The sequence below is a fragment of the Symphalangus syndactylus genome, chromosome 14 (assembly GCF_028878055.3).
Source record: "Symphalangus syndactylus isolate Jambi chromosome 14, NHGRI_mSymSyn1-v2.1_pri, whole genome shotgun sequence".
Taxonomy (NCBI): domain Eukaryota; kingdom Metazoa; phylum Chordata; class Mammalia; order Primates; family Hylobatidae; genus Symphalangus; species Symphalangus syndactylus.
This window is the reverse complement of record NC_072436.2, coordinates 117,139,729-117,161,127: the sequence shown is the minus strand read 5'-3', so window position 1 is coordinate 117,161,127 and position 21,399 is coordinate 117,139,729. Positions and strand designations below refer to the sequence as shown.

Below are 21,399 nucleotides of genomic sequence, written 5' to 3'. Positions count from 1 at the left end.
CTCCTCATTTCTTCCCAGACGGGGCGGCCGGGCAGAGGCGCTCCTCATTTCCCAGACAGGGCAAACGGGTAGACGCGTTGCTCATTTCTTCCCGGACGGGGCGGCCGGGCAGAGGTGCTCCTCACTTCTTCCCAGACGGGGCGGCCGGGCAGAGGCGCTCCTCACTTCTTCCCAGACAGGGCGGCCAGGCAGAGACGCTCCTCACTTCTTCCCAGATGGGGCGGCCGGGCAGAGGCGCTCCTCACTTCTTCCCAGACGGGGCGGCTGGGCAGAGGTGCTCCTCACTTCTTCCCAGACGGGGCGGCCGGGCAGAGGCGCTCCTCACTTCCCAGACGGGGCGGCCAGGCAGAGACGCTCCTCACTTCTTCCCAGATGGGGCGGCCGGGCAGAGGTGCTCCTCACTTCCCAGACGATGGGTGGCCGGGCAGAGGCGCTCCTCACTTCCCAGACGATGGGTGGCCGGGCAGAGGCGCTCCTCACTTCCCAGACGATGGGTGGCGGGGCAGCGCCTGTTGGTTTTGAAAGGCATTTCAATATAAATCAGTGAATAAATCAGGTTACAAAACACTGTGTACGAGATGATCATACATCTGCTTAACACACACACATACAAATCCAGAAGCACGTCACACAATTTTAACTGACCCTATAGACCGAGCCTCGTAATTTAAAATTTTTTCTGTTTTTACTTAACACTGATTTTCCTACAAAAACATATTGTTTATATAATTATTTTCATTTTTTATATAACAGGAAATAAAATTACCTACTTTTAAAAATATCCAGACCAGGCCGGGCACAGTGGCTCACGCCTGTAATCCCAGCAGTTTGGGAGGCCGAAGCAGGCAGATCACGAGGTCAGGGGATCGAGACCATCCTGGCTAACACGGTGAAACCCCATCTCTACTAAGAATACAAAAACAAAATTAGCCGGGCATGGTGGCAGGTGCCTGTAGTCCCAGCTACTCAGGAGGCTGAGGCAGGAGAATGGCGTGAACCCAGGAGGCGGAGCTTGCAGTGAGCCAAGATACTGCCACTGCACTCCAGCCTGGGCGACTGAGTGAGACTTTGTCTCAAAAAATAAATAAATAAAATAAATAAATATCCAGGCTGAGCATGGAGGGCTCACGCCTGTAATCCCAGCATTTTGGGAGGCTGAGATGGGTGGATCACCTGAGGTCAGGAGTTCAAGGCCAGCCTGGCCAACATGGCAAAACCCCGTCTCTACTAAAAATACAAAGAATTAGCTGGGCGTGGTGGTGGGTGCCTGCAATCCCAGCTACTTGGGAGGCTGAGGCAAGAGAATCGCTTGCGCCTGGGGGCGGAAGTTGCAGTGAGCTGAGTCATGTCATTGCACTCCAGCCTGGGCAACAAGAGCAAAACTTTGTCTCAAAAAAAAAGCAAAAGAAGGCCAGGCATGGGGGCTCATGCCTGTAATCCCAGCACTTGGGAAGGCCAAGGCAAGCGGATCACCTAAGGTCAGGAGTTTGAGACCAGCCTGACCAACATGGCAAAACGCCATCTCTACTAAAAATACATTAGCTGGATGTGGTGGTGCATGCCTGTAATCCCAACTACTCGGGAAGCTGAGGCAGGAGAATCGCTTGAACCTGGGAGGCGGAGGTTGCAATGAGCGGAGATCGTGCCATTGCACTCTATCTCAAAAAAAAAAAAAGATCCTTTGCTCATGCCTGTAATCCCAGCACTTTGGAAGGCCAAGGCGGGAGGATTGCTTGAGCCCAGGAATTTGAGACCAGCCTGGGCAATACAGTGAGACCCTATCTCTACAAAATCTTTTTTTTTAGAGAGAGGATCTCACTGTCATTCGGGAGTGCAGTGGTGCCAGCCTCAGGGCTCACTGCAGCCCTGACCTCCTGGCTCAGGTGATCCTCCCACCACAGCCTCCCAGCTCGCTGGAACTACAGGCACATGCCATCGTGTCCAGCTAAATTTTTTGTAGAGACGGGATTTCGCCATGTTGCATCTAACTCCTGGAGACAATCAATCCACTCGCCTCGGCCTCCCAAAGTACTGGGATTACAGGCATGAGCCACTGCTCCTGGCCTATAAAAACTTTGTTTTTTCGTTTTGTTTTGCTTTGTTTTTGGAGACTGAGTCTCACTCTGTTGCCCAGGCTGGAGTGTAGTGGTGCGATCTCAGCTCATTGCAACCTCCGCCTCCCGGGTTCGAGTGATTCTCCTGCCTCGCCCTCCCGAGTAGCAGGGACTACAGGCACCCGCCACCACGCCCAGCTAATTTTTTTTATTTTTAGTAGAAACAGGGTTTTACCATGTTAGCCAGGATGGTCTCCATCTCCTGACCTCGTGATCCACCCTGCCTCGGCCTCCCAGAGTGTTGGGATTACAGGCGTGAGCCACCGCACCCAGACAACTTTTTGTTAAAAATTCTTATCAGTCAATTAATAGCATGTGTGTGTTCTTCATATGCTAGTTGTAGCCACAGTTAATTCAGAATCACTTATTTTTACTTTTTGTACCACTGCACAAAACAGTCATGCATTTTCTCAGCTGTGGAGTGTTTGTTTTTCTTCCTTTTCCTTACGTTGCATGTGATGCCCGTAACACAGACTTTTCCTGCTGCCTCCTGCTCCCTGCCTGCCCCTCCCGCCTCCTCTGTGGTTTTCTGCCCTCTCAGTAACTGCGCAGAATGAGTCACCTCTTGGGCAGAGCCCCAGTGGTTTCAACACAAAGACCTTTTTAGAAGCTGCTGCTATAGGAAGAAGCGTCGAGGGGCCTAGTATCCGGTGGGAGAGTGGGTAGAGTTATTATAGGGAACACAGCTGTGGCCACTACCCATGAATCTTCCAGATCCCAAAAGATGAAATCCACCGCCCGGTTTATATTCCCATCTTTTGAGAAACTCTTTTGTCTTCAGAACCCAGCTGAGGCTGGGTGCAGTCGCTCAGGCCTATAATCCCAGCACTTTGGGAGGCTGAGGTGGGAGGATCGCTTGAGCCCAGGAGTTTGAGACCAACCTGGGAACCATAACAAGACCCCATCTCAAAAAAAAAAAAAATTTTTTTTTTTTTTTTTTTTGAGATAGAGTCTCGCTCTGTCGCCCAGGCTGGAGTGCAGTGGCACTATCTTGTCTCACTGCAAGCTCTGCCTCCCGGGTTCACGCCATTCTGCCTCAGCCGCCCAAGTAGCTGGGACTATAGGTGCCTGCCACCACGCCTAGCTAATTTTTTGTATTTTAAGTAGAGATGGGGTTTCACTGTGTTAGCCAGGATGGACTTGATCTCCTGACCTCGTGATCCGTCCGCCTCAGCCTCCCAAAGTGCTGAGATTACAGGCGTGAGCCACCATGCCCGGCCAATTTTTTTTTTTTTTTGAGATGGAGTCTTGCTCTGTCTCCCAGGTTGGAGTACAGTGGGATGATCTGGGCTCACTGCAATCTCCACCTCCCAGGTTCAAGCGATTCTCCTGCCTCAGCCTCCCAAGTAGCTGAGATTATAGGTGTGTGCCACCACACCTGGCCAATTTTTGTATTTTTTAGTAGAAACAAGGTTTCACCATGTTGGTCAGGCTGGTCTCAAACTCCTGACCTCACATGATCCATCTGCCTCGGCCTCCCAAAGTTCTGTGATGAGGCAGGATAATCACTTGAACCCAGGAGGCAGAGGTTGCAGTGTATTTTTTAGTAGAAACAGGGTTTTACCATGTTGGTCAGGCTGGTCTCGAACACTCACTCAGGCTGGTGGCTCACAACGTGAGCCACTGTGCCTGGCCTCTACAAAAAAGTTTTAAAAATTAGCTAGGCATGGTGACACACGCCTGTGGTCCCAGCTCCTCAGGAGGTGGAGGCAGGAGGATCATTTGAGCCCAGGTGCTCAAGGCTGCAGTGAGTTGTGATCGCACCACTGCAGTCCAGCCTCAGAGACAGAGCGAGACTCTGTCTTAAAAAAAAAAAAAAAAAAAGCCCAGTTGATATTTATACTTCTTCCAGTGAAATTTCTTGATAATATTCCCCAGTTTTCTACTCTGTAAAAACGAAGTGTTAACAGCTGCCTCTCTGGGCTGCTGTAGGAACTACACTTATGGCATCGATGCCTGGCCACACCTGGAGCCTCACTGGCCCCTCTGTTCCTCAGACCTTTTATGAGCTGCTTTTATTTTGCAAAATGTTTTCTTTTCACTTGGTTTGATAATAATTTTGTCCTGAAACTTACCACATAGGGTTAAGATTCCAAACCTAGACCAATCCCCCTGCCTTTTTATTTAAGGACTAGGAGCAAGACGGTGTTGCTGGTTATCCCAGTAACGATGGTGTCCCGAGCTGAGCTGCAACTGAGATGCAGAAAAGGAGGCTCAACCTTGTTCTTAGGCGTGGAGTTGAGAGGAGTCAGATGACTCCATTGCAAACAGGACTGGCTGCATGCTCATGGGTCCCAGTGTAAAAATGGAAACACAGGGCTCTATGTTCAAAACTTAGCAAACATTTCAAGATGGCAGCAGCCAAGCCAAGCACGAGGCCTTCTGAGTGCAGGGCCCCGCATTGCTGCCCGGGTCTCATGCAGCCACGACGGCAGCCGTAATTGGAAACAACAGGCTCCCTTCACAGCACATCCTCCCGGGAGAGGAGGGTGTGATCGTGCGGTCCTGGAGGGCTCTCCCGCCCTGCCCTCATGGCTCCTCACTGTGCCTGAGGAGGGTGGTGGCCACAGCCATGTGGTGGTAAGCCCCCAATCCAGCCTCGCCATGGGCCAGCTTGTGGCCTTGGGGACATCTTTGGCCCCTGGGCCCTCAAAGCCTGCGTCCCTTCAAGTGAAAGGCGGCTGCTCCACAGTGACTCATGATGACTGCTCTTTCCCTCCCTTCCATGCACAGAAATTCATTGAGTTTGAAGATGCTCTGGAACAAGAGAAGAAAGAGCTACAAATCCAGGTGGAGCACTATGAGTTCCAGACGCGCCAGCTGGAGCTGAAGGCCAAGAACTATGCCGATCAGAGTAAGTGGCTGGCGGGAGCCTGGTGGCGCGCTTGATGGGCGCTGCCCTGGGACGGCTCTGGTTGGGGTGGACATGGAGCGCCTTCCACACAAGGGGACGAGAGGAAGCCCAGTGGGAGCCTCAGCCGTGTATTCCAGCTCTTTGCACTGCTGCCTGTTTCTGTAATGGACCCCAAATTGTGTGTGGAAATAAGTAAATCAGGCCACTATGGCCCCATAGCACTTTTGCTTCAGAGTGAATTCTGACCCCCAGATCACAAGTCTGTGGTCCTGAAGGTCCTTCCTGCACCTTTTGAACAGAGCTCCTGCAGCCCCTGGGGTCCCCACCTCTTCACACTGCTGAGGAGTGATGGCTCCTTCTCAGGCAGGAGGGTGGGCCCGCTGGTGTAGCCCCACTGGAGTGACAGCGCCTAGGTAGGGGGCACAGCTGATCAGGGTGTCTGTCCCCTTCAAGGCAAAGTGGCAAAAGGGGTTTATCATTATTATTATTATAAGAACAATTGGTTTACTTACCTTTAAAAGTCTTTGCTTAAACTCTACTGTCAATGTTACAGGCCAGGCGTGATGGCATGCACCCGTGGTCTCAGCTGGGCTGAGGTTGAGACTGCGGTGTGGGCACAGAGAGACCTCATCTCTTAAAAAAAAAAAATGGCCAGGCGTGGTGGCTCGCACCTGTAATCCCAGCACTTTGGGAGGCCAAGGCGGTTGGATCACCTGAGCTTAGGCGTTTGAGACCAGCCTGGCCAACATGGCGAAATCCTGTCTCTACTAAAAATACAAAAATTAGCCGGGCATGGTGGCGGGCACCTGCAGTGCCAGCTACTCGGGGGGCTGAGGCAGGAAGATTGCTTGAACCCAGGAGGCGGAGGTTGCAGTGAGCCAAGATTGTGCCACTGCACTCTAGCCTGGGCGACAGAGTAAGACTCCATCTCAAAAAAGAAAAAAATTTAAAGAAGAAGTGATGATTTCCTGTGTAATTTTCCTTTTCTGTAAATAGATGTTTTGTTTTATTTGGAGACAGAGTTTTGCTCTTTTTGCCCAGGCTGGAGTGCAGTGGTGCGATCTCAGCTCACTGCAACCTCTGCCTCCCGGGTTCAAGTGATTCTCCTGCCTCAGCCTCCCAAGTAGCTGGGACTATAGATGCCCGCCACCACACCTGGCTAATTTTTTGTATTTTTAGTAGAGACGGGGTTTCACTGTGTTAGCCAGGATGGTCTCGATCTTCTGACCTCATGATCCTCCCAAAGTGCTGGGATTACAGGCATGAGCCACCGTGCCTGGCCCCAGGTGTTTTAATGATTGAAACCAATCCAGCTGCGGTTTCCCTAGCTACCTCAACAGCAGGTTCCTTCATCTCAGAAAAGTTAAGATCAAACTGGGGAAAGAAACTGTTTTGATATGTTAGACCTACTCCTATCCCCAGCCAAGGCCTAAAGGCTGCTGTGCTGACAATGACCTGCTGACGAGTCTGGGGGCCAGAGGGTGACCACGGTGGCAGCTCCCACACACATGGAAACACGCTGGCATTCACAACGCAAAGCAAACCTAAGGCCTGTGCTGAGCGTACCTAGGTAATGCCTTTCCATAATTACAGAGTCTCTCCTGGTCCCTCAGCTTTCAGCACGTTTCATGTGTGCAACATTCTCAGCTGTCTTCTTAGAAGGAGAAAAACATAAGCTCAAATTACAGGCAAGGCTGGGAACAGTGGCTCACACCTATGACTTCCACACTTTGGGAGGCCGAGGTGGGAGGATCCCTTGAGCTCAAGAGTTCCAGACCAGCCTGGGCAACCTGGTGAAACCCCATCTCTACAAAAAATACAAAAATTAGCCAGGCATGGTGGCTCACAGACTTGTGGGCCCAGCTACTCGGGAGGCTGAGGTAGAGGACTGCTTAAACCCAAGAGGCAGAGGCTGCAGTAAGCCTTGATCACGCCACTGCACCCTACCCTGGGTGACAGAGTGAGACCCTGTCTCAAAAAAAATAAAATCGAATTAAAGGCTGAGGCTGTTCACTGGGCCAGCACCAGGAGTGGGGGCCAGATGAGTGCAGAGAGCAGGCCCCGGGCTCCCTCCAGGTGGTGGCTGTACTCTGCCCCAGCGGGAGCTCAAAGAGAGACTGTGGGGCTCTGACCTCACACAGACAGGCAGCCTCTCGCAGGGCCACAGCCCTCCTCCAGCAGCCAGTTACATGTGTGTAGCGTGCAGTGTCTGTAACTCGTGTGCTGTGTGCAGTGTCTGTGTGTCGTGTGCTGCGTGCGGCATCTGTGTGAGTCATGTGCCGTGTGTTGTGTATGAGTGTCGTGTGCTGTGTGTGGCATCTGAGTTGTGTGCTGTGTGGAGCATCTGTATGAGTGTCATGTGCTGTGTGCAGCATCTGTGTGAGTCGTGTGCTTTGTGCAGTGTCTGTGAGCCGGGTGTTATTTACCATGTGTGTTAGTCACGTTTGCTGCATGCAGCGTCTGTGAATCACATGTGTCAGGTGTCCTGTCTGTAAGTCCTGTGTTGTGTGCAGTGTCTGTACATCGTGTGTCAGGTGTAGCGTCTGTAAGTTATGCATGTTGGGTGCTGTGTCTAAGTCATGCGTGTGAGGTGCTGAGTCTAAGTCACGCGTGTCAGGTGTGATGTCTGTAAGCACCTCAGGCTCCTTAGGGAAGACCAGACTGACTGCTTGGCGCTGACGCCTGTGCTGCTCCTCGGGGTGAGATCCCCACGCCAGCAGTGCAGCCTCCCTGGGTGCCTGGTAGAGATGCAAGAGCCCAGTGTAGGCAGCCGTGGCCTCCAAGGATGTTACCCCCCAGGTCACAGAGCAGGATGGCCAAAGTGAGATGTTGAGCCACATAATCTGTTAAGTCATTTCTAAACAGACACCAGCAAGCCGGGAAGGATGGGAGGGCACCACACCGAGGACAGGGCACAAGCTGGTAGTACACCTTACCAGCTGAGTCCCGGCCACGCGCTCCCCGGGGCTGTCTCTCACCTCGCCGCGTCAGCCCTCCCCATTGGTGGGCTGCAGGACAGAGCTGAGGTTTGAACACAGCTGTGGAGGCGGCCGTCAGGCCACGGGCACACATGCATCATCGGCGGGACAGAGTGGGGTCCCGTGGCTGCGGCTGCCCGTCGGCCTGTCGTGCTGCTTCTGCGTCTCTTGGGCAGATCACGTCTGGGGCCAGAGGGGCCTGTGTTGGTGTCACGGGGGGCCTCCCGTGTAAGGGAGACATGACTGTCAGCCCAGAAGGCACATAGCCATGATTGGCCTCCCCAGCCCTCAGCGTGTGTGAGGGACCCCGCTGCTTGTTCTGCCAGACACGTCCCTTTGACGTGTCCAGGAGGTTACTCACTTTGAATCCTGCCTCCTCCCACAAGCTTCTCGTGCACCTGTTGCCTGTGCCTGGCGTGCCTGGGTTTTGCCTGCATCTCAGAAGCTTGTGGCTGACTTTAGCACAGAGAGCGCCTGTGGGTTTCCCCACCCCCATATTTAACTCCCAACAGAGCTGAGTTTTCTCCCATGGCACAGAACACAGCAGCCCCCCAGACGGCCTTCACAGAGCTGAGTTCTCCCATGGCGCAGCACACACAGCAGCCCCCCATACGGCCTTGCACTTGCTGGGCTCCTGCTGGTTGTCCCAGGCCCCAGAGTCCCAGCCTTGTCCTGGAACCCTCTCCCTCTGCGGTTACAACCCAGAGTTCAGGGCCATGGAGAAGCGGTTCGTGCAGCTCAGAAGTGATTGTGTTTTCCAGTTTCCCGGTTGGAGGAGCGGGAGTCGGAGATGAAGAAGGAGTACAACGCCCTGCACCAGCGGCACACAGAGGTGGGCGCCCAGAGGCAACGGCAGAGGCGAGGGTTGGAGACGGGGCGGCGGCCTGACGCTTGCGACTCCTGTGGACCGTGGTTTTCTTCCCTAGCATGTCCCTTTTCTGGCATTTGCTGCCAGGCTAGAAGGCCGTGAGCCCCAGGCTGGTTAGATTCGCCTCCAGGACGCTGTCTTGATTTCTGCCTGCACAGGGCAGCCGGAAAAGCCTCACAGGTTAGAGAGGGGCCGGAGAGAGCCCCCACGGCAGCGCTAATGCAGGCGTTTCCCTCCTCGCAGATGATCCAGACCTACGTGGAGCACATCGAGAGGTCCAAGATGCAGCAGGTCGGAGGAAACAGTCAGACCGAGAGCAGCCTGCCGGGGCGGAGGTACGCGGGGCACGGGGAGTGGAGGTACGCAGGCGGGGGGTGCAGGTACGCAGGACACGGCACGGGCCAGGGTCGTAGTGCTTGTTATGGCCCGCGCTCTGGGCGCAGGACGACAAGGAGCACTCTGGAGACCCAGGAGGAGGGAGCTGGTTGGAGCGCGGCTGAGCAGGGATGTGGGGGGGCGGCCCTGGGCGACGGGCATGTGTTGAGCCCCTGTGTCCCTTCTGCTTTGTCCACAGTTCAGTCAGGGAGGCCCCGGGCAGCTTGCACACATTTAACCCTTACTATCCACAGATTCTGTGTTTGCGAATGTATCTGCTCGCTAAAATATATCTGTGACCTCAGCCGGGCACAGTGAGTTATGCCTGTAATCCTAGAACTTTGGCAGGCCAAGGCAGGAGGATTACTTGAGCCCAGGAGTTCGAGCTCAGCTTGGGCAACCAGCAAGATCTTGTCTCTCCAAAAAAAAAAAAAAATTGTTTAACAATTAGCTAAGCGTGGGGTGGCACTTCTAGGACATACTGCCTCAAATAACTGCCTGTAGTCCCAGCTACTCAGGAGGCTGAGAGAGGAGGATAGCTTGAGCCCAGGGGCTGGAGGCTGCAGTGATCTACAGTCGCGCCCCTGCACTCCCACCTGGGCAGCAGAGTGAGCCCCGTCTCTAAAAAAATAAAAAAAAGAAAATCATCTGCTCACGTGAGGTCAAAGAATAAACAACAAAAAAAAGAGGCTGGTGTGGTGGCTCACGCCTGTCAGCCCAGCACTTTGAGAGGCGGATCGCTTGAGGTCAGGAGCTCGAGACCAGCCTGGCCAACGTGGTGAAACCCCGTCTCTATTAAAAATACAAAAATTAGGCCAGGCTCAGTGGCTCACACCTGTCATTCCAGCACTTTGGGAGGCCGAGGTGGGCAGATCACGAGATCAGGAGATCAAGACCATCCTGGCTAACATGGTGAAACCCCATCTCTACTAAACACTCCCGTAATCCCAGCACTTTGGGAGGGCAAGGAGGGCGGATCACGAGGTCAGGAGATCGAGACCATCCTGGCTAACATGGTGAAACCCCATCTCTACTAAAAATATAAAAAATTAGCGAGTTGTGGTGGCACACGCCTGTAGTTCCAGCTATTCTGGAGGCTGAAGCAGGAGAATCACTTGAACCCGGGAGGCAGAGGTTGCAGTGAGCCAAGATCCCACCACTACACTCCAGCCTGGGCGACAGAGCGAGACTCTGTCAAAAAAAAAAAAAAAAGGGTGGGCGCAGTGGCTCACACCTGTAATCCCAGCACTTTGGAAGGCTGAGGCCGGCAGATCACTTGAGGTCAGGAGTTTGAGACCAGCCTGGTCAACATGGTGAAACCCCGTCTCCACTAAAAATACAAAAATTAGCTGGATGTGGTGGCACATGCCTGTAGTCCCAGCTATTAGAGAGGCTGAGGCGGAGAATTGCTTGAGCGTGGGAGGCGGAGACTGCAGTGAGCCGAGATCATGCTCCAGCACTCCAGCCTGGGTGACAGAGTGAGAGTCCATCTCAAAAATAAATACATAAATAAATAATAAAAAATAAAAATACCAAAATTAGCCAGTGTGATGGTGCATGCCTGTGGTCCCAGCTACTCTGGAGGCTAAGGCAGGAGAATCGCCTGAACCCCGGGGGCGGAGGTAGCAGCGAGCCAAGATCGTGCACTGCACTCCAGCCTGGGTGGTGGAGTGAGAGCCTGTCTCAAAATAGAAAGAAAGGGAATCAGTACTCAGAGCACTTCACACTCCTTTGCAGACAGGCACACGGTGGGGAGAAACGGGAGTCCCTGTGCTGCTCCCCACAGAGGTGGGACAAGGCAATGCTCTGCCCTCCTGTTCACCTCCTACCTAGATGCCCAGAGAGGAGACGGGGGGCTGGGCAGTGTCACGTGTCACGCATGAAGCCAGTTCTAGGGTCAGTTCCAGGGGCTCCAAGCCCAGCTGTGGCACCTGTTAGTGGGGTGGCCAGTCACCCTATATTTCCAACCTCCTTTAAAATAAAGGAAATAGAACTGACCGGGATGCATTGCTTTGAGGATTTGAGATCACAATCTTATACGCGTACCTGCATGTGTACATATTTCCCCTAGGGACAATGGTTTAGTGTTTGAGGGACTTTCTAGAACATGCTGCCTCAAATAACTGTGTGGATGAGCCCAGGAGCCTTGGCCAGCCCTGCGCTGAGTCTCATTCCTTCCACAGGGTGGGGACACCGGTGGGTTTCCAGGGCTTGGTGCTGGTTTTCCTTGGAGAGCGGGGGGAGCCTGCCCAGATTGGGTTCCTCTCCGTTTTCTGTGCCCTTTGAGTCAGGAGAAAGCCAGGCTGCAGGCCCCAGGGAGCAGAGCATCAAAGATCTTGCCAGGGTATTGCCAGCTCCAGGGGACCAGGCATGGGAGACCAGAGACGCGACCTGGGCTGGGGAGGTTGGCGCTCTCGTTCTGAGTCTCCAGCCGCGGGGAGGAAGGGCCTGCAGTCAGAAGCTCCCGTCCCACAGAGCTGGGGCAGCTGGAAGGGGGGAAGCCTGTTTCTGCCCCCAAGCCTCCCACAGTCAGGGCTGTGATGGCAAAAGCCTTCCTCACACTCCATCAAGGCCTGGCCAGCTGTGAAAGCTGCTTCGTGCCTGCCTGTTCTGGGGGTTACACCTGCAAACGAGAAGGGTCAGAACGTCCAGCTCTGGGCTTCATGGGTCACGTTCTGGATGATACAGAAGAAGCTGCCAGACTTTCCTTCCGAGTCTCTGGACGTGAGAGCAAACGCACGGTGTGCGCGAAGGCCCAGCTGGCCAGGGGGATGCCGTGGAGCCTGCAGCAGCAGGTCCTCAGGCAGGCTCGCTGCTCTCAGCTGGAGCAGGGACCTGCAGCCGTCCCGTGATAAGCACTTGCCCTGAGAACGGGCAGCGCCGGCCATCCACCCACCTGGAGCACCGTGAGAACTATGCCGGGGCATGTTGGTGCCAGCTTGGCAAGCTGTGAAAGCCTTGCAGGTGTTTCCATCAGATCCCAAAGTGGGAGATTCTCATTCACAGCTCCCTTCTCAGGGCACGCACGCTGGGACATCCTCACCTCTGGCTCTCGGCAGTTGGAAGAGGATTCCAAGCTAACTGGAATTAAAATCGAACCTGGACCCGGGATCTTCGTGTTGTTTTTCGGGGGAGCTGGGGGCAGAGACAGGCAGTTTCGCCATCCCCTGGGAGCTGCAGCATTCCAGAACCTTCAGTTGCCTCCCTGCCAGCACAGCCTCAGAGAGGAGCGCCTCAGAGGCTGTGTCACAGGGCACCTGGGCAGGAGGAGCCCAGCAACACTGTGCCCAGCTCATCCCGGATCCCCGAGGTGTGACGTGTGAACTCAGGACACCGGCGGAGAGCCCAGGTTCCGAGTCGCAGTGCTCCCCACCCCAGGCCCACAGACAACACCCAAGAGGTCCTGAGAGCCCCAGGGCCACGTGAGCTCAGCCAGGAGCAGAGGCTGCGCCAGCTCCAGAGCCGCCTGACGCTGCCGTCATCGTGGGCCAAGCCAGGCCTACCTGGAAGAGGTGCGTGGCTGCGGGGCAAGGAGTACTTCGTCCTGCATGTTTCTCTCATGGTGTGAGGCAGAAGGTGGCCCAGGAACCTGCTGTCGAGGTGTCCCCGCGGGACCCAGGGACCTGAGCTGAGTCTGGGCTGGGCGCCGCGCCCGTCCCTCGGCTCGTCCTGGCGCTGAGAGTTCAGTGGGAAGCCCCGTGGTGGTGCACCTCGTCCTTGTCAGGGCCCCACTGCTGGGGTCCCCTCTGCAGCTCTGCCATGGCTCCTGAAGGCTGTGTCAGGGCTGCTGCACTCCCCTCAGGGAACCAGACGGTGCCCTCTGGAAGAAGCCCCTCGATCATTTTGTAAGGGATGGATCTGAGGTGCTCTCTTGTCAGCGCTGCCACAACCAGGTCCTTCTGCCTGACCTGGCCCCAGCCATTCACTTCCTCTGGGCACACAGGACCTTTGGCACTGGCCGTGGAAGCAACGCCAGCAGCAGCGGCTGTGTGGTAGGGGCCTTCCCCAGCCACGGACCCCAGGAGGCCTCCATTTGTGAAACAGGACCCCTGCACTTCTGTAAGAGAGGGAGGGGTCTCTTATCCAGATTTACGTCAAAGCCTTGGTTGCCATGACTGGATCCAGCCAGAAGGCACCTGCAGTGGGGTCTGAGCAGCTGCATCACTCTGGCCCCTGGGCCTCCTTGCCAGATCTCCACAGCACGTGAGAAGATGTTGGCCCTGCAGGAAGAAGGCGCTGGGGCTGGCGGCTCGGTCTCCCTGAGCATGCCGTGGCCCCGAGAGGAGCGTGCTCCATGGGGGCGACAGGAGGAGCAGGGCTGTGGCTGGGCTACCCCTGCCTCCCTCCCTGGCCAGCGGTGGTGCTGAGCTGCATCGCCAGCGCACGGAATCGGTCACGCCTGCTGTTGCAGTGTTGGCATTAAGAGCCACCTCCGGGCTCGTGTGTCCCCTGCCTCCCCAGGCCGAGACCCTGGCTGAGAAGGAGAGGATGGGGCTCACGTGCTGTCTGCCACCTGCCTGCAGACATGGACGGCAGCCACAGCCTTGTGCCCCTGAAGGCATGAGCCCGCTAAAGGAGGAAGGCACGGCCCCTCCCCTGTCCCGAGTGCTTGCCTTTGTGGGTCGGGGGTGCTGGGACAGGCCTTGGTGATGTATGCTGTTGCTGGGCAGTTGAGCTGGAAGGAGCACGTCCCTGCTGGACACCTGCTCTCTCTTCTCTGGTGTGGATTCTGTCCTGCCACAACCTTTGGTCTCTTGGGGGACACATATTTGAGTCAGTCCCATCTGCTCAGCCAAAATCCCTTGGCTCACCTTGAGGGCGCCGTCCATCCTCAGCGCTGGGCACCATCCCTCCTGACCCAGACAGACATTTTCCTTCACGCCTGGCGTGGCTTACTGAATGTGTGTCTGGAATGCAGTCGGTGTGAGTGCAAACACCAGGCAGTGTTCTCGGGCCACTGCTGCAGAGTGTGTCTGTGTGGCCACGTGCGTGCCGTCACCGCGTGCCATGTGTACACACGTGCCAGGCGCTGTCTTGAGACATTCGCGCAGTGCACTGCACTGGGGACACGTGGCACTGGCTGAACTGCCACACAGGCCCGTTCCAGGGCCTCTTGACAAAGCCAAGAGGGCTCGTGTGTCACGCGTCTGTCCCTCGTGGGTGCCTGTGTGTGGCTTCTGTCTCATCGGAGTACGGCCGCCCCGCATGTCTCACATCACCACATGCTGGCCGTCCGTGTGAGCGTCCATGTGAGCCTGTGACCATCTGTGTGTGTGACGGTCCGTGTGACCGTCCGTGTGTCTGTGTGAGTGTCCTTGTGAGCGTCCATGTGAGTCAGCATCCATATGAGCATGTGAGCATCTGTGTGAGCGTTCATGTGAACGTGTGACTGTCCATGTGGGCGTGTGACCATCCATGTGTCTGTGTGAATGTCCTTGTGAGCGTCCGTGTGAGTGAGCATCCATATGAGCATGTGAGCGTCCATGTGAACATCCGTGTGAGCATTCGTGTGAACTTGTGACTGTCCGTGTGGGCATGTGACCATCCATGTGGGCGTGTGACCGTCCATGTGAGCGTGTGACTGTCCGTGTGACCGTCCATGTGAGCATTCATGTGACCGTCCATGTGACCATCTGTGTGAGCGTCCGTATGAGCGTCTGTGTGACCATCCGTGTGAGCGTCCGTGTGACCGTCCGTGTGACCGTCCGTGTGAGCGTCCATGTGACCTTCTGTGTGAGCGTGTGACTGTCCATGTGAGCATCCGTGTGACCGTCCATGTGAGCGTCCATGTGACCGTCCATGTGAGCGTCCGTGTGACCATCCGTGTGAGCGTCCGTGTGACCGTCCGTGTGAGTGTGTGACCGTCCATGTGAGCGTGTGACCGTCCATGTGAGCATGTGTGACCGTCCATGTGAGCGTCTGTGTGACCGTCCGTGTGAGCGTCCGTGTGAGCGTCCGTGTGAGCATGTGAGCGTCCGTGTGACCGTCCGTGTGAGCGTCCGTGTGACCGTCCGTGTGACCGTCCATGTTAGCGTCCGTGTGACCGTCCGTGTGAGCGTGTGACCATCCGTGTGAGCGTGTGACCATCCGTGTGAGCATCCGTGTGACCATCCATGTGACTGTCCGTGTGAGCGTGTGACTGTGTGAGCGTCCATGTGACCATCCGTGTGAGCGTCCATGTGAGCGTCCATGTGAGCGTCCGTGTGACCGTCTGTGTGAGCATCCATGTGAGCATGTGAGCATCCGTGTGACCGTCCATGTGAGCATCCATGTGACCGTCCATGTGAGCATCCGTGTGAGCATGTGACTGTCTGTGTGAGCGTCCGTGTGAGCGTCCGTGTGACCGTGTGAGCGTCCGTGTGAGCATGTGAGCGTCCGTGTGACCGTCCATGTGAGCATCCGTGTGACCATCTGTGTGAGCGTCCGTGTGAGCATATGAGTGTCCGTGTGACCGTCCATGTGACCATCCGTGTGAGCGTGTGACCATCCGTATGAGCATCTGCGTAACCGTGTGAGCGTCCGTGTGACCATCCGTTTGAGCGTCTGTGTGACCGTCCATGTGAGCGTGTGACCATCCATGTGAGCGTCCGCGTAACCATGTGAGCATGTGAGCATCCATGTGAGCGTGTGAGCCTCTGACCATCTGTGTGACCATCCATGTGACCATGTGAGCGTCTTTGTGATCATCCGTGTGAGCGTGTGACCATCCGTGTGACCGTGTGAGTGTCCTTGTGAGCGTGTGAGTGAGCGTCCATATGAGCGTGTGAGCGTCCATATGAGTGTCCATGTGAGCGTTCGTGTGAGCGTGTGACCATCCGTGTGACCGTGTGTGTCCTTGTGAGCGTGTGAGTGAGCGTCCATATGAGCGTGTGAGCGTCCATGTGAGTGTCCCTGTGAGCGTTCATGTGAACGTGTGACTGTCCATGTGAGCATGTGACTGTCCGTGTGAGCATCCGTGTGACCGTCCATGTGAGCGTCTGTGTAACCATGTGAGCATGTGAGCATCCGTGTGAGCGTGTGCGCATGCTGCTGCCCACGCCCTCTAACACCTGTCTCCTTATCATCACATGCTGACCATCCATGTGATCATCTTTGTGACCGTCCGTGTGACCGTGTGCACACGCTGTGGCCCACGCCCTGTAACGCCTGTCTCCTTGTCTCGCCCTCTGTGGCATCACCACATGCTGACCATCTGTGTGGCGTGTGCGCACACTGCTGCCCACGCCCTCTAACGCCTGTCTCCTTGTCTCGCCCTCTGTGCTGTTGCTGCCGTGTGCTGCCGTGTCTGTCGCTGCCCTGCAGTCCTCGTCAGTCGTGGAGGAAAAGGTAAAACCCGTGAGGTGTGTCCACGGTGGTGCTGGGGGCCGACCAGCAGGCACATTAGGGTGTCAGTTACCAGCCCAGGACGGCTGCTTGGTCTGCTGTGAGGTGTTTCCTGTGGCAGATGTGAGAGGTCGGAAGGACCATCTGGTCACGTTCATGAGACTGACACTGAGAAGGTGGCGACTGCCGGGTCCCCTGCACAGCCACGCAGCTGGGCAGCGCCTTCCAGGCCGCGCACACTCTGCCCTCGCTCCACAAGCACCGCCTTGGTCGCAGACGAAGGCACGGCACCGACTCCTGCTAAGGAGGAGTGTGCATCCGGTGGGGCTGGTGCTGACTCGGGGGCGACGGGCCAAGGAAGGGCCCCGCTCTGCATCAGTTGGGCCTGGACTCGTAGCCCAGCTCCCTCACTCACCAGCCTGTGTCAGAGCCGGTGACACACCCAAGACCCCCAAGGGCAGCGTGACCCCCAAGGGTGGCGTGACCCCTGGGGGTGGTGGTCTCTGAACTAGGGAGCATCTGCATCCCGAGGGAGCTGCGAGGACAAATCGGGAGGACGGGGTCAGTCGGCAAACGCTCACGAGCCTGAGGCCAGGGCCTGAGGGCCGGCGGGGAGGAGCAGAGGAAAGAGTGAAGGCAGCTCCTGGCCGGGCGCGGTGGCTCACGCTTGTAATCCCAGCACTTTGGGAGGCCGAGGCGGGCGGATCACGAGGTCAGGAGATCGAGACCACGGTGAAACCCCGTCTCTACTAAAAATATAAAAAAAAAAATTAGCCGGGCGTGGTGGCGGGCGCCTGTAGTCCCAGCTACTCGGAGAGGCTGAGGCAGGAGAATGGCGAGAACCCAGGAGGCGGAGCTTGCAGTGAGCCGAGATCGCGCCACTGTACTCCAGCCTGGGTGACAGAGCGAGACTCCCTCTCAAAAAAAAAAAAAAAAAAAAAAAAAAAAAAAAAAAAAAAAAAAGAGTGAAGGCAGCTCCTGATCCTGGGTGATTTCCGTCGGAGGTGGCGCGGCCTGGCTGAGCCACGGCCCAGCATGGAGCTGTGTGGGTGGGAGAGCCGTACGTGCATTCCCTTGGCCTCCCGGGAGACGAGAGGCCCCTCTGTGCCTGCTGTCCCCTGTAGCATCTGGTGACAGCCGGGACCGCATCAGCTTCGGTCTAGGGACTGAGACATGTCTGATGGCATCAGAACTGGGCCTCAAGAGAGGCGCTCCCCGCACCAGCGTTGGGAGCCCAGTGGAAGTGGGGCCAGGAGGCCCCTGGTGCAGACAGGGCGGTTGAGGCCCAGCCTCCCACTGGGGTCATGCTCCCTGGGCCTGGTGGCTGGCTGCCTTCACGGTTGCCAGGGAACCTCATGGCTGTTGTCAGAACAGCTTGAGTGCCATGGAGCAGCAGCCAAGATGGCACAGCTCAGTCCCAGCCGGCCCTGGTTCCGTCGTGCTACAGCATACGGTGTTGTCCTGAACATAACCAAGCAGGCAGCCGGTCCCTAGTGCTGTATGCACCCCACAAAAGACCCTTTCCCAGGGTCATTCTTGATAGCTCCCCACCCAGGTAGCAGAGCTCCTGGTCAGCGGCGGCCACTGCGCTCCCCCGTCGCCGTCTGCATCCTCCAAGCCTGGCCAGAGCGGGTTCCTTGGACCCCTGAAGAAGCTCCCTTCCCTCCCACAGTCTCAGGGCTGAGATGTAAGCAGCAGAGGCTGTGGTGCAAGCAGACTCTTAATTCTTGTCCTGAATAGCCCTGAGCAGTGTGGGCTCCAGCATCTGACTGCGTCGCCTGCCCCCCAGACCTGAGGAGGTGAGGAGCCAGCGTGGCCTCTGGGACCTCTGGGCTGTTGACTGGAAACCTCCCGCGGAGGAGGACGTGAAGGGAGACCTTGGGCTCCGTCCCTGCTCTTGCTTACGGCCCACAGGAGCTCATCCCTAGGGACTGAGCCCACAGCAGGGGGCACTGAGCACTGTCCTGACAGCTCCAGCTCCCAGGTGCTCCCACTGTCTTGCCAGGCTATCCAAGGCCAGGCTGTCCCAGGGTCCGTCTTCAGGTTCGGGGCTCCCTGACAGCAGAGAGGACGCGTGGGGAGGGAGAAGACGCCCCTCAGGCTCAGGCTCTAGCAGATGTGACAGGGTCAGTCCTTACTCTGGATGTGTCGTGTTCAGATATTTTGCAGTGAGGCAGCCTCATGAACAGGAGCAATGAGGATGGGCAGGAGGGGCCAAGGAATAAGGCACAAGGGCAGGAAGGCTGGATTCCCTCTGCTGGTGCCAGGGGAACAGGCAGGGCTGGCAGTAACACCACAGGGAGGCAGGGCTGGGCACACATAAGACCATGGTCCTAAAAGGCATTGCTCACGGTGGCCGTGCAGCGCTGACTGTGATGCCAAGTCCCGTGGCTGGCTCTGCTGTGGGGCGTCTCAGCACACCCAGCTTGTGTCTGTTTAAAATTGAACTTAATAAAAATGAGAAACTGCAGCATCATGGGAGGGGAAACGCCACGTAGGATTATAACTGAGTAGATGCTCGAGCTGGGCTGCAGGCTGGCGTGGAGCGACCCCATCACTCGAGGTCTGCTTGCCCTGGCAGGGCTTGGGAAATCTTCACGGCCACCCTCTAACCATTGCTTCCTCTCCTCTCGCCCCCCATTTCAGCAGGAAGGAGCGCCCCACCTCCCTGAACGTGTTCCCCCTGGCTGACGGCACGGTACGTGCACAGATCGGGGGCAAGCTTGTGCCTGCGGGGGACCACTGGCACCTGAGTGACCTCGGCCAGCTGCAGTCCAGCTCCAGCTACCAGGTTTTGTAGCCGTGCCGTGGAGTGAGAGACTCCTCCCTGTTGCTGGTGTTCCCCCAGCCCTTCGCGGCTCTCTGGGCCACTCGCCCTCTCCCTTTGTGTGTGGCAGGATGGAGAAACCCAACCAGGGTGTCGGGGGCTCGGGCTGCCCAGCAGGCCCTGTGTGGCTGTGGCTGCTCCACGCGGCCTCGCATCGGCACCTGCTAGGCCAGGCTAGACCTCCCTGCCCTTGGATAGACTGCTCTGTAGCCAGGGGTGTCCAGTGCCTGTCAGGGTTGAGCTTAGTGATCCTCTCTCAAACCACCCCCCAACACAAAGCCTCGCGCTCACCCGGGCTCCAGCCAGACACAGCCTGCCCGAGAGCCGCGCCTCTGCTCTTGGAGGAACGTCAGTGTCTAGAGTGTGGGGTTTGCCCTCCGCTGGCAGAAAGGTGAGGAGAAAGCTCCTCTTTTCTGGGCCCCTCCCTGCCTGTCCCTGGTAATGCCTCCTGGGTCCTGAGTTTGAGAAAGCAGAGCCTCGCCCCAGCAGGTTCTCACAGCCAGAGTGCGGGGGCCCCAACAGGTTCTCACAGCCAGCCAGCGAGTGCACCTCAGAGTGCGGGGGCCCAGAGTCAGGCCACTCCTTCAAGGCCCCAGGTCGCTTGCTGCCGGTGTTGGCCTGTGAGCTCACTGGCCTCAGTGCCAGGTAAGGACAGCCACCTTCCTGGGAAGAGGAGGTGCCCCGGGTCTGGTGGATTTCCCACAGGGGCTGTCAGAGGATGTCCACAGAGGCAGAGCCCTTGGGGCCTGTGGGCTGGGTTGGGCTGGTGGATGTGGGGTCTGGGACTTCTCCAGAAGCTTACTTCCTGCTGCACGCTTTGCCGACTGTCCTTCCACCTCTGAGTGTCCATCGGGCTTGTGGGGGCTGCTGCAGGCTCCTGCTCTGTCAGCCCACCTGCTGCTGTGCTGCTCTGGGAGCAAGCTCCCCCATGGCATCTGGGACACTCTCCTGTCCTCCCTGTGCTCAGGGCTGGAGAGAGGGTGGTGGGGCTGCAGGCTCCCCGGGCCTTCTGGGCCCAGCCCTGCCACCTGAGCCCACCTCCTCTCACTCTCTCTGGCTCACACTCCCCGGCCTGGAGCTGGGACCTGCCCACAGGCGTCTGAAGACACGTCAGCCTCAGCCGGGGGGAGCCCTTGCTTGGCGCTCTCTGGCCCCCGGGCTGCCTCCTCGCGCCCGCTCTGGGCCTGCTCTTCTTCTCATGATATCTTTCCTTTCACCTCCTGCGTTGTCTGACATCGTCTCTCTCTTCATAAATTGTAGCGTTTTATGTTTTCGTTCATAGGTGTGTTTTATTTGATTTTTCTTTATTTTAAATTATTACATTTAAGTTCTTTTTATTTTATGCTCTAGGTTTTGAAGTTTTTCTAATTTCTTAATTTTTTTTGTTGTTTTTTGTTTTGTTTTGTTTTTGTTTTTATGTACTGTATTTTCAGTGTTTTAACCAAACAGTTGTGGCTACTCATGGTGAGGAATGACCGCTAAGAGTTTGGGTTCTTTCAATGCATTTGGAGGTCACTGCTACACGTTGATGTTTAGGAGGTTGAGAGGTTTGCCTTTAGGTAAGTTGTGGCCAGGGGGAGTGTCCCATGGGTAAGTGGTGGCCCCGTAGGGTGACGGAGAGCTAGGGGAGGCGCAATCAGACTGCAGAATTCCCCACAGCCACCGTGAGGGTCAGGAGCAGGCCGGGGACCCAGCCATGGAGGAAGGCGGCCCAGAAGCGTTTGTCTGATGTGCACAGCTACACCCTGCCTGGCCACATGCGGTTCCCTGTTTTCTGTCTGCCGGGTGGTGGCAGAGTCCAGTGGGACCCCAGGTGCCTGTGATGCATTGGCTAGACAGGTTCTTTGAGAACGTCAGTGCAGACTCTTGCATGAGCGGTGCTTGCTTCCTCCAGCGTGGGTAGTGACATGAAGAGGAAGGCTGTTCCTCTCAAACTGGGCATAGCTGCAGAGCCACAGCCTGTCTCAGACATTTCTACAAAGCCACTCCAGGAGGCAGGCTGCGCCCGTGTGAGGGCTCTCCCTCGGCACTGCTCACCTTTTGGGGCTGGTCACGCGTGG

The 21,399-nt window shown here is 56.5% G+C and overlaps 1 protein-coding gene across 10 annotated transcripts in view; it reads left to right on the top strand.

Annotated features, from left to right (window-relative positions):
• MAPK8IP3 (mitogen-activated protein kinase 8 interacting protein 3) overlaps positions 1–21,399 on the top strand; it is a 63,597-nt gene that overhangs the window by 16,861 nt on the left and 25,337 nt on the right. For 5 of the 10 annotated variants that reach the window (XM_063618403.1, XM_055243287.2, XM_055243283.2 and 2 more), the window contains exons 2-5: positions 4,848–4,968; positions 8,708–8,778; positions 9,058–9,149; positions 19,159–19,303. In XM_063618403.1, coding sequence (XP_063474473.1) covers positions 4,848–4,968; positions 8,708–8,778; positions 9,058–9,149; positions 19,159–19,303 — 429 coding nt within the window. The other 5 variants (XM_063618407.1, XM_063618404.1, XM_055243285.2 and 2 more) reach the window with 2 other exon arrangements.